The sequence below is a fragment of the Eulemur rufifrons genome, chromosome 6 (genome assembly GCF_041146395.1).
Source record: "Eulemur rufifrons isolate Redbay chromosome 6, OSU_ERuf_1, whole genome shotgun sequence".
Taxonomy (NCBI): domain Eukaryota; kingdom Metazoa; phylum Chordata; class Mammalia; order Primates; family Lemuridae; genus Eulemur; species Eulemur rufifrons.
This window is the reverse complement of record NC_090988.1, coordinates 87311967-87325207: the sequence shown is the minus strand read 5'-3', so window position 1 is coordinate 87325207 and position 13241 is coordinate 87311967. Positions and strand designations below refer to the sequence as shown.

The window sequence follows — 13241 nt, the reverse complement described above, 5'->3', positions numbered from 1 at the left end:
TTTATTTTAAAATGCTGCATTTAGCATAGCATGAAATTCATACTTCTTTGATGCAGTACCCATGTCCATAGACCTCAGAGGGCAGTTTGTTCTTGACACATTTGTCAAATGAGAATAGCAAACCAAGGTATCATACTGCTCTCTAAAAGTCCATCATGTAATTGTGGGATGATCTCATTTTTGTGGGTCTGGAAGCCCCAAAAATCCCATAGCCACTCCAAAGTCACTACACTGAAGGAGAAGTATGACAGGGGGAAAACAGGAAGACAAAAAGGCTGTCTTATCTAACTGCAAATAAAATGTCTTATACTTCTGCACATTTCGTAATATAAACATATAACAAATTGTTGGGCCACTCCCAGGGTCTTGGAAGGGTCCTGTGCAAATGAAAGGCCCCGTCAGTAAAGAAGGTAGTCTTAAAATAAGCCCGTGGCACAGAGCCTAAAAAAGAGTGGTCAACTCCAAAAGAAGCATTGGAAGAGGGCTGAACCAGAGACCAAATAAATGATCCTATGGGCCACAGCCCTTTCATCAAAAACAATAGTTAATTATAGTTCCATTCTTGGTCCATAATCAATAAATATCTTTGGAATAAATGCATGGACACATAAGCAAGATATTGGACATCTGAGTTCTGCATTAGCTACTAGATCTTAAGCAAGTACCTTTTTCTTAGGATAAGGATAAGAACAAGCAGAGAGAGAGAGAGAGAGAGAGAGAGAGAAAGGGATCTTTATTAAGCAACTAGTATATACCAGATGCTCTATAAACACATTGTCATTCAATCCTCCTGACAACTTTATGGGGCAGAAATTACTTACAAAGTAATATTTACATGGCTCAGAGAGGTTAAGTAGCTTGCACAGTGATACACAGTTAATAAATGATAAGGGTAGTATTTGAACCTAAGTCTGTTTAGCATCAAAGACCAAACAGGAGCTGTACCATATCCACTGCAGCTTCAGAATCCTGTGTTTCTCTAGACCTGGAACAAAACTAAGAAGGTTCAATAACTTTCTCTAGCAATCACCCTTATTCTTGCTTGCTTCTCTCTCCCTACTGCAGACAAATAAAATCTCTGTCATATATCTACTCTTCCTAAGTCCTTATAAAACACGAATGGACTGTAACATCTAAAAGGAAGGAGGTTATAGCCTTACCTACTAGACCAGTGGTTCCCAAACTTTTTGGTCTCAGAATCCCTTTATGCTCTTCCAAATTACTGAGAATCCCAAAGAGGTTTTGTTTACGTAGGATGGGGATACATACACACACACGCACACACACTCTCTCTCACCCTTTATTGTATTAGAAATTAAAACTGAGAAATGTTAAAACATGATAATATACAACACAAGTTCTACTCGCTGTGAGAGTGATGATGTAACTCATGTCATAGACTCTGGAAAACTCCACTACACATTTGTGAGAGAATAAAAGAGTAAGAAAGGGAAATAACAACTTAGTATTATGATGAAAAGGATAATACTAAAGGATCTCAGGGATGCCCAGGGTACCTGGATCACTCTTTGAGACCTGCTGTGCTAGACTCTGTGTTCAGATTTAGGTACCTCAACATAAGAAGTACCGGAAGGAGTGAGGAAGGCAGTACAAGCATTTGAATCCAGAATTTCTACACAATGCTTAAAGACACTAAGTGCACCAGTTATCAACTTATTGCCTCTCAGTTTCAAACTTAGTTTTCATTGTCCTGTTTTCAATACTGGAACTGGACCCTGTAAACATGTCTCCTTTGCCAGAAGGTGCGATGTTAAGCTTTGCCAGTAGAGGGCACTAAGGGTCACTGCAGGAGGATGGGGCTTTCCTTCCTGGTTCTGCTGTGCCTTTTTAATTTCCTGCTCCTGCAGTGTTTGGCCAGTAGGCAGGCAGTGGCACTTACCTCCAGCAAGTATAAGTGGCACCCTGGGGGCAGTTTCCCAGTGAATTTAACACCCTGCAGGCAGCTTCCCAGCAAGTTCTGCGGAAGCTCCACCAGCAACTTAGCCAAGGTTATCCCCATGGGTGGTTCCAGGTGAGCTCCGCGGAAGCCCTGGCCAGTTTCCCAGCAAGTTCAGTAAGACCCCCTGGGCAGCTTCCTGCTGAATTCTGTGGGTGTGCAAATGGGTGGCTGGTTTCCTGCTTGTCAGCCTTAGCCTGTGGCACCTCAGCAAACTTCACCATCCAGTGGGCTACAACCCTACTCCCCCAAGCAAGGCCTGAGATTCAGACCTAGCTGGGGAAGGGGCTCTTCCAAGTTTATTTCCTGTAATCTTTAGAGTTCTCTTTAGCTTTTAGTAGATAAATCCTGACTAGCTAATAATTTTTTATATTCAATTTTTCCTATTCAAATTACTGTGTGGTTTCTGTCTCCTAAGTGAACCTTGACTAATATGCTTGGGATATCAGAAAGGTTGTCAGATGAAAAGGGAATTGTTCCCTATGGCCTCTACAGTTAGAACCATGACCAATGCATGGGTGAAAGTTACAGAGAAATTGATTTAGAATCAAAATAGGTAAAAACTTCCTGATGGTGTAAACTGTTTTAAGATGGAATGAAATGCCTTCAGCACTGGGCGTGGTGGCTCATACCTGTAATGCTAGCACTCTGGGAGGCTGAGGTGGGAGGATTGCTTGAGCTCAAGGGTTCGAGACCAGCTTGAGCAAGAGCAAGATCTCTACCAAAAATAGGAAAAATTAGCTGGGTGTGGTGGCACACACCTGTCGTCCCAGCTACGCAGGAGGCTGATGCAGGAGGATTACTTGAGCCCAGGCGTTTGAGGTTGCAGTGAGCTATGATGATGCCACTGTACTCTACCCAGCGAGACAGAGCGAGACCTTGTCTCGAGGAAAAAAAAAAAAAAGGAAATGTCTTCAGCAAAACATTATGCCCTTTTCCTTGAAACGCTCTAACTTAAGTCAGATTTCTACTGGACATCAGGTGAGACTAAACAAGATGCCTCTGAGGTCTTAGGATTCCATGAGGCAAGTAAAACATCGTGGAGGGGAAAGAACGCAATCTTTGAAAATAGCTTGAGATCCCAGGTCTGCCACTTACTAGCCAAGTGACCTTGAACGAGTCAATCACTTTGAACCTGCTTTTTCCACTTAGAAGAAGAAATACCACCACCATCTTGACTTGATTGACTGTGAGGATGAATGTGAATGCATTTAGCAATGCAGTGCCTGGCACATGGCAGACAATCATTAAATGTTAGCTGTGCTTTCCCTGGAAAGTCTGTGCCTAATTACAGAACCAGAGAATTTTTTTTTTAACCTTAGGTAGTGGTGGCAAAGTGGTGCATCTGAGATCTGGTACATCTCCCTGACAACCCAGTGGCAACTCAGGCCTTCCAGGTCCACTTTTAGAGAAGCAGGATCCCTGCCATTAATCCTCTCAACTGAGAACATCTCACACACTAACAAAACAAAAGAACATGGAACTTTGGCCATGTTAACACCACAAGGCAACAAATAGCTCCTCTCTTTCCACTATGTATAGAAAACAGGCTAGCTGCTTTGGTTAAGCATAAACATGCCTTGACACTGAACGGAATCTGGACTTTCACTTGGGGAGTATATACAGCATGTTCAACCCGTGGACAGCTTTCCACACTCTTCAACTACATATATCCAAAAAATTACTTAAGACGATGTCCATGAAGAACTAACTTGCCCCTGTAAATTCTTTGATGGGGAAATTTTAGAGAGTGATGAAGGCCAAGGAGGATGATACGGGATGCAGATGGAAATGTAGAATGAACCATGACTTTTTTAGAAATATGATTACTTTTCCCTGTTCTCAGTTAGGTGTGGGTAGCCAAAAGTTAGCTTTAGCAAAAAGAGTCTCTATTTCACTGTCTATGGACCATCACTACCAACAAACAGGACTCTACAAAGAATTCCCAGTTTCTTGTTATCACTTTGTCAAATGAAATAGGCCTCCATAAAAGGGAAGTACCATTTCTGCAGGCTTCTGACAGCATCCCTCCCATGGAGGGCAGGGATGAGAGGGCAGCAAGCAAAGAATAAGCATGATAATTATACCTTCCCCTTAAAATAGATAATCCTAATATGGAATTTGGATTCTGGAAAGGTTACCTTTAAAAAATTAGGACTGGAGTAGTAGAGGGAGAAGGGAGCATGAGGTAGTGAAGAAGAATAAATGTGAGAAAGAAAAGGGGGTTGTTCCTTCACATTAGTATTTTCAAAAGAATAGATTTATTTTTCTTCTCTGAGTCCCTGACAAGGATCTAGTTCTTCTACATAATCCCAAATCAGAAAACTGACAAAGCATGATGATTTTTCTACAACTTAATGGTAATCTAAATAGACACAGTGGGCCTTAGTGCAAAGGGCATGAGCTCTGGATCCAGAGAGACCTGTGTTTATTTCTTACTCTGCTACTTGCAGCTTTATAGACAAGTTACTCTGCTAATCTGAGTTTCATTTTTCTTGTTTTTGTAAAATGGGGATATCAGCTTCCTTGCAAGCTTGTCACAAGGACTTGGGATAATATATGTAAAGCATTTGGCACAGCTCCTATTTCTAGGATTAAAAAGGTACATAATAAATCGCTATAATAACATCATGTCATTATCATTTTCACAAATGGATTCTTGTAGAGTCCTGTGAACTTCACTTCTCTACTGATAACCGGAAGAGGTCTACAGAAGGATATGGGGATCACCCATAAGGATGCAGATGGAAACAGTATCATAGCTAGAAATCTTCAGGCCCAAATTCTATTGCTGAGGTGAAATGGAGTCTCTTTTCCTTACAACTTTAAATTCTAAGTGAAACAGCAGGCTCTTGTATCTTGTGTCTCATCCTGTAAATCTGTGGCAGACAAAATAGAAACGTCACTTCTATTCACACAAAGTAACCTGAAGAATATGATTTTTCAAACACATTGCTGAATTTATGAAAAACAAACAGCTGAGCCAGGTGACCTGATAACTTCACAGTATGAGCTTTAGTCTAGCTCAAAGGAGAAAAAGAATTCCTTGTTGTTAAGATTTAAAAAAAAAAAAAAAAAAATACACTGATTAACGGTTTTCTCCATGTTGGATGCCAAGAGAGATGTGAGCAAAGAGATTTTTTCTCCAACTTGGCAAAGGTACTGCAAAATGTTCAGGTTGACTTTAGATGACCCCAAGCCCATCCTGCCAATCACTATCATAAATACAACCACAGATCCACAAAATAAATCATCAGATTATCCCCATACAAACCTTGAGTTGCTTGGAGTATAGCTGGTCCCCATGATCCTAATTCCCCACAGCCCCAGAAGCTCCAAAGGAAGGTGGCTGCTGTGTCTACCCCCTGTTGACCCTCCCAGGTTGGGCCAACCCAATGGGTTGGCCATCCTGACACACCCAGCCAACCTCACTCCGCCTATTAAGGACTATGCAAGTCACGGTCTGAAGCTGGGGAGCTCCTAATATCAATTCGTATTTAAGACTGAAATCTGTTAAAACAGGAGGCTGAGTTACCTCTACCTGAAATGTACAGTGCAACAACCTGCTCCAGACTGAGGCCAGGGGCCAAGCCAAATGACCTCTGTATCCATCAAGTTTGGAAGTTAAAGAATTGGGGAGGGGGAAGGCAGTGGCCTGCCTTTTCTTCGAACAGAGCTCAAAACCAACGTGATGAAAGCTCACTGGAAACTTCTATTGCCTAGTCTAAGTATTTATTTAAACTTCAAACCCAGCAATTTAGACTTCAATATAACCAAAAGAAAAAAGTATTTGGTTGGAGAATTAAAAAAAAAAAAAAATAAGAAAAATGGAAAGGGGGTAGATTTCTGCCTACACTAATCCTCCCAGCAGCAGACATGTTAACCACAATATTTATTTTAGTAAATGTAGAGAAAGTAAAAAACATCACTTTTGCCTCTAATATTTCAAAGCCTTGGACTTGTTTTTTTTTTTTTTTTTTAAGTATATATGTTACTAATGCTGTACATGAAAAATCAGATGCATTTGCTGGCATGAGGACCAGAACTGACAGCCCCATTTACCAACTGAACAAACACCCCACAGAAGATTAAACATGGTTCATGTTCTCCCCAAACAACCACATGGCCAGAACCAGAGCCCTGACCTAAAAACCACTGTTAGAAAGAAGCCAGTCCAGTTGCTACATATGTCAAAATTAGGGCCTCATCAGTTAAGGGCTCTCTTTCCTCCCTAGAGTCAAAATATTTTAAAAATAAACTAAACTCTTGGTCATAAAATTAACCACTACATTTTAGTAGGGTCTACCAAAAATTAAAACTGAACACCCAACTCCAAAACCTGGGCTCATGCTACTGCCTTTAGTTACGTCAGTGTAGAGGCTTAGACCAAGAAGGGGAAAAAAAAATTTTTTCTTTCTCATAGTTTGCAATGATACCTGCCCAAAAGAAGTGATTCAAATTCATGATAAATAACTACGCCCAAGTGGCTAACCAGGGTTTATAAACACAAGCCTCTGGAATTTAGTGCTAGAATATGCAACTCTGCCCTTCTGGGCAGGACTGCAGAGGGTGGCTGAGAGGCTCTCTTTGAAGGCTGGTGGCCTTTGTACGCAGGGGCAGATACGTGCCTGTGAACGCAGCACGACACAGCAGGCCGTTCCAGACCTGATGAGGGGCACACAGCCCTCCTTCCTAAAATAGGACGCATGTTCTAAGGGACTAGTTAGCAGTGTGGGACCATCCAGTTCACTCCACTCTGGAGAAAGCCAACTCAGATTGAGTCCAAGTCAACTGGCAGAGGCCCTCCCCAAGGTCCCTCCCTAGAGAGCTCCCCAAAATTTTCTCTGCCTTCTCCTTCCTTTCTGTGTTCTCATCCCTCATTTTTCTTTTACCCTTTTCCTTCTCCTTTATTAAGAGTTAAACAAACAAAACGAAACAAAAATCCAGAAAACTAGTCATGTTGTGTTGAGAGAGAAAGAGAAAAGACTTGGCATAGAAAGCTAGTTAATAAAAAAAAACAAAAAAAAGCACTTTTGCTTCAGGGTATAATATAAGACCTTAATTTAAAATAGCTACTATATTTACTCAAACTGTGGCTTCCTAAATCTAAAACAAAAGTATACGACTCTTTCAGAGAACAAAAAATCTCATGAAGTAAATTTTTTAAATGTCTCAGGAGGAACTAAAGAATTTTCTCGAGGCAAATTCTTACTTGCCTTTAAGAGACAGAAATATAGTCGTCTTCTAGCCTAGACCATAGATCTACTACTAGTAGCTTCCAGGGTCGACTATCCTGACTTCAGTATAGCCAATTAAAAGGGACCAGCCATAAAAAGTGCAGATACTACTGTCAGGCAATAAACTAGTAAACCTTATCGGTGACAGTGGTGCACATTACAAACTTCAAACTCATTCCTTGCTCTAATCCATCAGAAACTTCCTGGCTTTAATAGGCTATAAATGGCAGGAGCTTTGAAGTCCCTGGGATTAGGATCGGTAATAGACAGACTGAATGAGAAACTAAATGCAGGTGGAACATACTCTATGCATCCCGAATTAAAAACAAATCCAATTAATCAAACAGTCCTCAACCCTAGCTGCCAGCTAGCAGATTACAGGGGTGGCCAAGGCAAGGAACAAAGTGATTCAGGATGAACCAATGGGAGAGTCTAGTGATTGCTCACTTTAAGGATTTGATTTGAAGTCTGGACAGGGTATGCTTTGCTGATGACTGTCCCAAACAGAGGTGAGGCCATCCTTTTTTTCTTTTTTGGAGGAGAGCACAGTATCAGAATAGAGATAAGAAAGGAGGAAACTAATGCCTTTTAAACTGAGTTTTCATGTAAACAAATCAGCTGAGAGGGCTGAGGGAAGCTGAGATCTGTTTTCCCAAGGCTGATAGCCTTTGATCCTACTGATTCCTAAGCCCTCAAACACTTGGGGCTACAGAGCATGCCAGGGCTCGGAGTTAAATGGGCCACCCTAGAACAAGAATGAGATGACTGAGAAATTGGGGCCATGCGGCCTTAGAAATGGCATTGCTGTTGAAAAAGCAGGAAAAGTCATTTAAAACAAAGGATGTGAATAATTTCACCATCCAAAATCAGTCCAGCTGAGAGTTGCACTAAAGCCCAAACTAGGCCTCTCCTGAACACACAACTTTCTCACTCTTATTACCTTCGGGAGGGTTTTTATTCTGATTATTCCAGACGACCAGCAGCTTGGATAGACTGGGCACCTTGGACACTTCAGTGATGACCCGGAAGAGGCTCTCCACTCGGTCATAGGTGAGGACGATGGCAGTGAACCCTTGAGACTGTGGTGGGATCAGCGGGAGGAAGAGTGGGTTGCTCACGCTGCTCCACTTCTGCAAAAGGACAGATTAACGTGGGTCAGAGAGGGAGCTGTAACAATGGGGCTGACCCAGCATCAGCAGCAAACCCGACCATGGCAGGTTTGGTGGCTTTTACCATGACCAAATCCAGAGCTAAGCAACTGTTCAAAGTCTTCCCCTCCTCAAAACTTGACACTGATACCATTGAAAAAGGAGCAGAGAACTTTTGCAGCTAAGAAGAGATTTCTAGTTAAACATGACAATTAAAAGTATGTGTTTATCTCCATTCCTTCCCCAAACCTACTAAAATGGCAGTTGATCAATATAAAAGGATATAAATCCACAAGGACAAAGAGATGGAAGAAGAGACACCAGCCATATTAACTTATGTCTGAAAGACTGACCGGGCTAGGGAAGGAGCAGCAGAGCAGAAGAGAGAGTGGAGACCGGGGCACCTACCGGGAGGGGAGCCAACAAGGGCACGCTCCTGGGAACCCACCAAGGCTCCAGAGTTAAACTCACCTGGGACCTTGTGAGGTAAGAGGAGGGGCAGGGTTGAAAACAGGAAGACTGGTTAAAAACCTGGATAAGGAGCAGTTAGAGACCTAGATTCACGAACTCTCCCTTTACCCCACTCAGCTAGAAAACTACTCTTCTTCCCTCTCCCCAGTCGGTGAAGGCAGGCTTATTCTCCAAGGAAACTGAAGCTCTAGAGTGGAAACACAGGCACAGAGGAGAGGAAAATACAGGTTAAAAGTCTACGTTCTGAATGATGGGCCCTGCAGCCTTCTTCCCCCTTCAGTCCCCAGAGCACAGGCAGCCATGTGGCTGCTGGCACCCTGTCACTGCACAGTGACGCCTCCAGGCAGTAAGCTGACCCTCACACAAAGAACTGCTGACCAGCTTTCTACCGCCTCTTTGTTAATCATGAACAGATTCTAGAATCACAGACGTTTCAAGAGCATCTCCAGCATGAAAGACAGAAATCAAACAAAGCAAAAAAAGGAACTCAGAGGTTACAGAGATGACAGAGGCAGCAGAAAGAAATTAAAACAGCATTAACAATAAATTTTATTTTCAGGGAAATAAGATTTCCCATCCATGAAATAAGAATTGCTATTATTATTTGAAAAGATCTATCAGAAAACAGAAATAACTCTCGAACATTAAGAACATGAGTTTTGACATTTTTTAAAAGGGCAGGATTAAAAGAGAAAGATGATAAAAAACAAAAAGACAGAGAGGAAAAACAGGAAGGAGAAAATCCAGAAGGTCCAACATCCATTAAATAGGAGGCTTCAGAAAAAGAAAACAGAATATGAGAGAAATGAATTTGCCAAAGAAATTAAACAAGTTCTCAGAACAGAAGATACGAGAGGCATGAACTTTCAGATTGCAAGGGAACAATAAGTAGCCAGCACAGTGAATTAAAAAAAAAAAGACAAAAATAAGAAACAAAACAATGAAATAAAAACCACTGCCATATCAAAGAAATCATTTCTGAACACAGGGATGCGTGAGTGTAGGGGATGAGCATGTGAATTCACTGTACAATTCTTAAAACTTCTCTGAGATTTTTTTTGAAATAAAGTTTAAAAAGTAACTTTAATGCAGCCATGTAAGCAAAAATATTTTTTTTTTCAAAAAAGACAGCAGCTGTTATTTATAACTAAGACTTTTTTTAGTATTTCATATTTATTATAAGTATTTATCATGGATGTGATTGATTCACTGTTATTCTAAAGGGAAATGTATATTCGACTCATGGTTTTTCTTGACATGTGACAACAAAAGTCTTACGTAATTTACTTGATAGAGAAAGAGAAACCTTTTAAGAACTGAGAAATGTAGAATAGTAAACTTAGATGGGAAGACATTATGTCACTAATCCTCATTCTAAGTGACCAGAACTCAGTACAATTTCAGGAACGAATGTCCCTCTTTGTTTTCACTATGATTAAAACAGGGGCTTTGGGGCCCATCACTGACAAGAATGCAGCCCTCATCTCTGGGGACCAGATTGTAAAAACTGATGACCAGAGTGCCTTCAAGCCCTTGTCTTTGAATTTAGAATCCAGAATCAACAGAGTTGATTATAAACCCCAAGGAAAACTTTTTTTTTTATTTTATTTTTATTTTTTGTTTGTTTTTCAGCTCATTATGGGGGTACAAAAGATCAGGCTATATACATTGCCCATGCCTCCCCATCCCCCCGAGTCTGAGCTTCAATTGTGTCCATTCCCTAGATAGTGCACATCACACTCATCATGTAGGTGTGCACCCCTCCCCTCCCCCCACCCCATCCCCCCCAGTCAGAACTCCAGCAATCCCATTATTGGGCATCTATCCAGAAGAACAAAAGTCATTCTATAAAAAAGACACCTGCACCCGAATGTTTATAGCAGCACAATTCACAATCGCAAAGATGTGGAAACAACCCAAATGCCCATCAATTCATGAATGGATTAGCAAAATGTGGTATATGTATACCATGGAATATTACTCAGCTATTAGAAATAATGGCGATATGGCATCTCTTTGGATCTCCTGGAGAGAGCTGGAACCCATTCTATTAAGTGAAGTATCCCAAGAATGGAAAAATAAGCACCACATGTACTCACCAGCAAACTGGTTTCCCTGAGTGCACATTTGGGAATAACACCAATTGGGTATCAGACAGAGGTCGGGGCTGGGTGGAAGGGATGGGTGTATACCTACTTGATGAATGCGATGCACACTGCCTGGGGAATGGACACGCAAAAATACTTTTGTACTGATAATAAGCAAAGATCATGAAAATGTTCTTACATTTTTTTTTACCAGCTTTATTGGGATATAATTCACATACCATACAATGCACTCACTTAAAATATACAATGGTTTTGGTATATAACACTGTTAATTTTTAAAAATAATGGTAAAATATATATAATATGAAATTTAACATTTTAATCATTTTTAACTGTACAATTCAGTGGCATTAATTACATTCACATTTACATGTTGTCATGTGAAAAGGCCAGGACTGAACTCCATTTCCACTAGAAGGGGGCTGAATATGAAGTGTCCTATTATTCTAGCTGCCTTACATTTCCCTAAAGTCTTTTATACTTTGGGATTCCCAAGGTCCCCTATCAATCTCATCCATATCACTGATGGACACCCATCACCACATATATGACAACAGCTGTGTGCCAGATGTATCAGTGTGGGATAGGAAATGTACACAAACACATGGAATACACATGGGATGGGAACTCAAGGAGACTGAATGGGATTCCTGAAGTCCTAATGTAATCAAAATATTAAAGCCAAAATGCCCACAACATGCCATAATTAGATTTCACAATCACAAGACACAATAGGAAAGGCCATCTTCTCATGTTGACCTTCTCTTTCCACGAACCACACTTTCACATTAAACTGTAGTCTTAGGGAGGTGCCCGGATTTTAGTATTTGTACCCTACTACCTGATTACATTTCTAGGAACCCCTTCTGAGTTTTCTACCCCAAATCCTATTCTTCATCTCTTCCTGACTTTTATGGGAAACTGAAGTCAGTAAGGAGCCCTACACTTAAGTGACAATTAATCCCCAAGGGATAGTTCTGGTCTATCTGCCATCACTATCCCCAACCCACTCACCTATTCCTCTTGACACAATACTCACTAATGCCCACTTGAAAACATGATTTTAAATGAAAAAGAAACAAAAAAGATTCTTTTTCAAAAATGTATAAAATAATTTAATGTGTGATATTGAAACAGTCTAGATTTACTGAACACTTAGTGCTAGACACTGTGCTTTACATGTATTTTCTCATTTGAAACTCACAACAGCCCTCAAGATGTATATGTTTACTGTTCTCATTTACAGATGATGAAATTGCAGGACTAGAAATAGCCAATGATGTTCAAGGCTGTATGACCTGAAAGTGATGGAAGTGAGATATAGCCCAGGCAGTCTGATTCCAGAACACCAGATAGTGATGGTTCACAGCCCTTCCCTAAGTCTCCCTAAAAACGTACTCAGACCGAGTCTGGGGCAAGCATCACCACTTTAGAGACCTTGCAAAGTGGAAGTGTGGGGAACTGCAGGGTTTTACTACTTCTAGCTCTTCTCTGAGACAAAAATCCTAAATCCTTGATCCTTGTTAATCACATTTGGGCCAATAAGCAAGAACCCACCCCACCCCCCCGCCAAACACTATAATTTCAGAGAGTACATGGAATAAAAACACACCAAACATATAACACTGACACAAAGTGAGCACATAAATTCAAAAAGGTAAAATACACCACAAACACAGAAGGAAAAACTATCAGAACTCCAACAAAATGAGGTCTGTTCTTTGGGAGAAGGCAGGAGAATGCCAACACACTTAAATGCCTTTGCAACATTAAGAGGACAGGAAAAAAAATTCCCTGAGAGATGCAAGGCTTGGATTCAGAAAACGAATGCCTTGGCATTTAAACTGAGGCACCCCCCGAAATGAATCACAGCTCTCATTTCAAGGCTGTGCCAGGAGAAGGAACTGGAGTCTCTGGTAAGACAACAGATCTGGTCTCATCCGTATGCCAGCTCCACTGGGGAAGTGGATGGGTTGGGAAGGGGAGAGGGCAGTAAGGAATGGCTGGCTGGGAAGGGGACAGTGTTTTTTCTGGTGTTCAATTTTTCCACATGGCTCACTTACATCCCAAATCGGGCTTGAGAACTGCAAGTGGAGAAGGCACAACGTGGGGAGACAGAGCATGGAAGGGAGCATGAGGAGGACTGAAACCTTGCTAACACTTTCCCACGAAGCACAGACACTCAGATGAACACAGGAGGCAACACACAAGCTCCTGAGCACATATTTACTCTGATAAGGACACATCACCAGTGTTGATGCAAATGACTTTAAAAGTGAGTCAGCATGGTTAGAGTCAGTTTTGGACTCATGAGTCCTTA

The 13241-nt window shown here is 41.2% G+C and overlaps 1 protein-coding gene across 1 annotated transcript in view; it reads right to left on the bottom strand.

Moving 5' to 3' along the window:
- EXT2 (exostosin glycosyltransferase 2) overlaps positions 1 to 13241 on the bottom strand; it is a 124143-nt gene that overhangs the window by 34395 nt on the left and 76507 nt on the right. The window contains exon 9 of the mRNA XM_069471268.1: positions 8135 to 8324. Coding sequence (XP_069327369.1) covers positions 8135 to 8324 — 190 coding nt within the window. The remainder of the gene's footprint in view (positions 1 to 8134; positions 8325 to 13241) is intronic.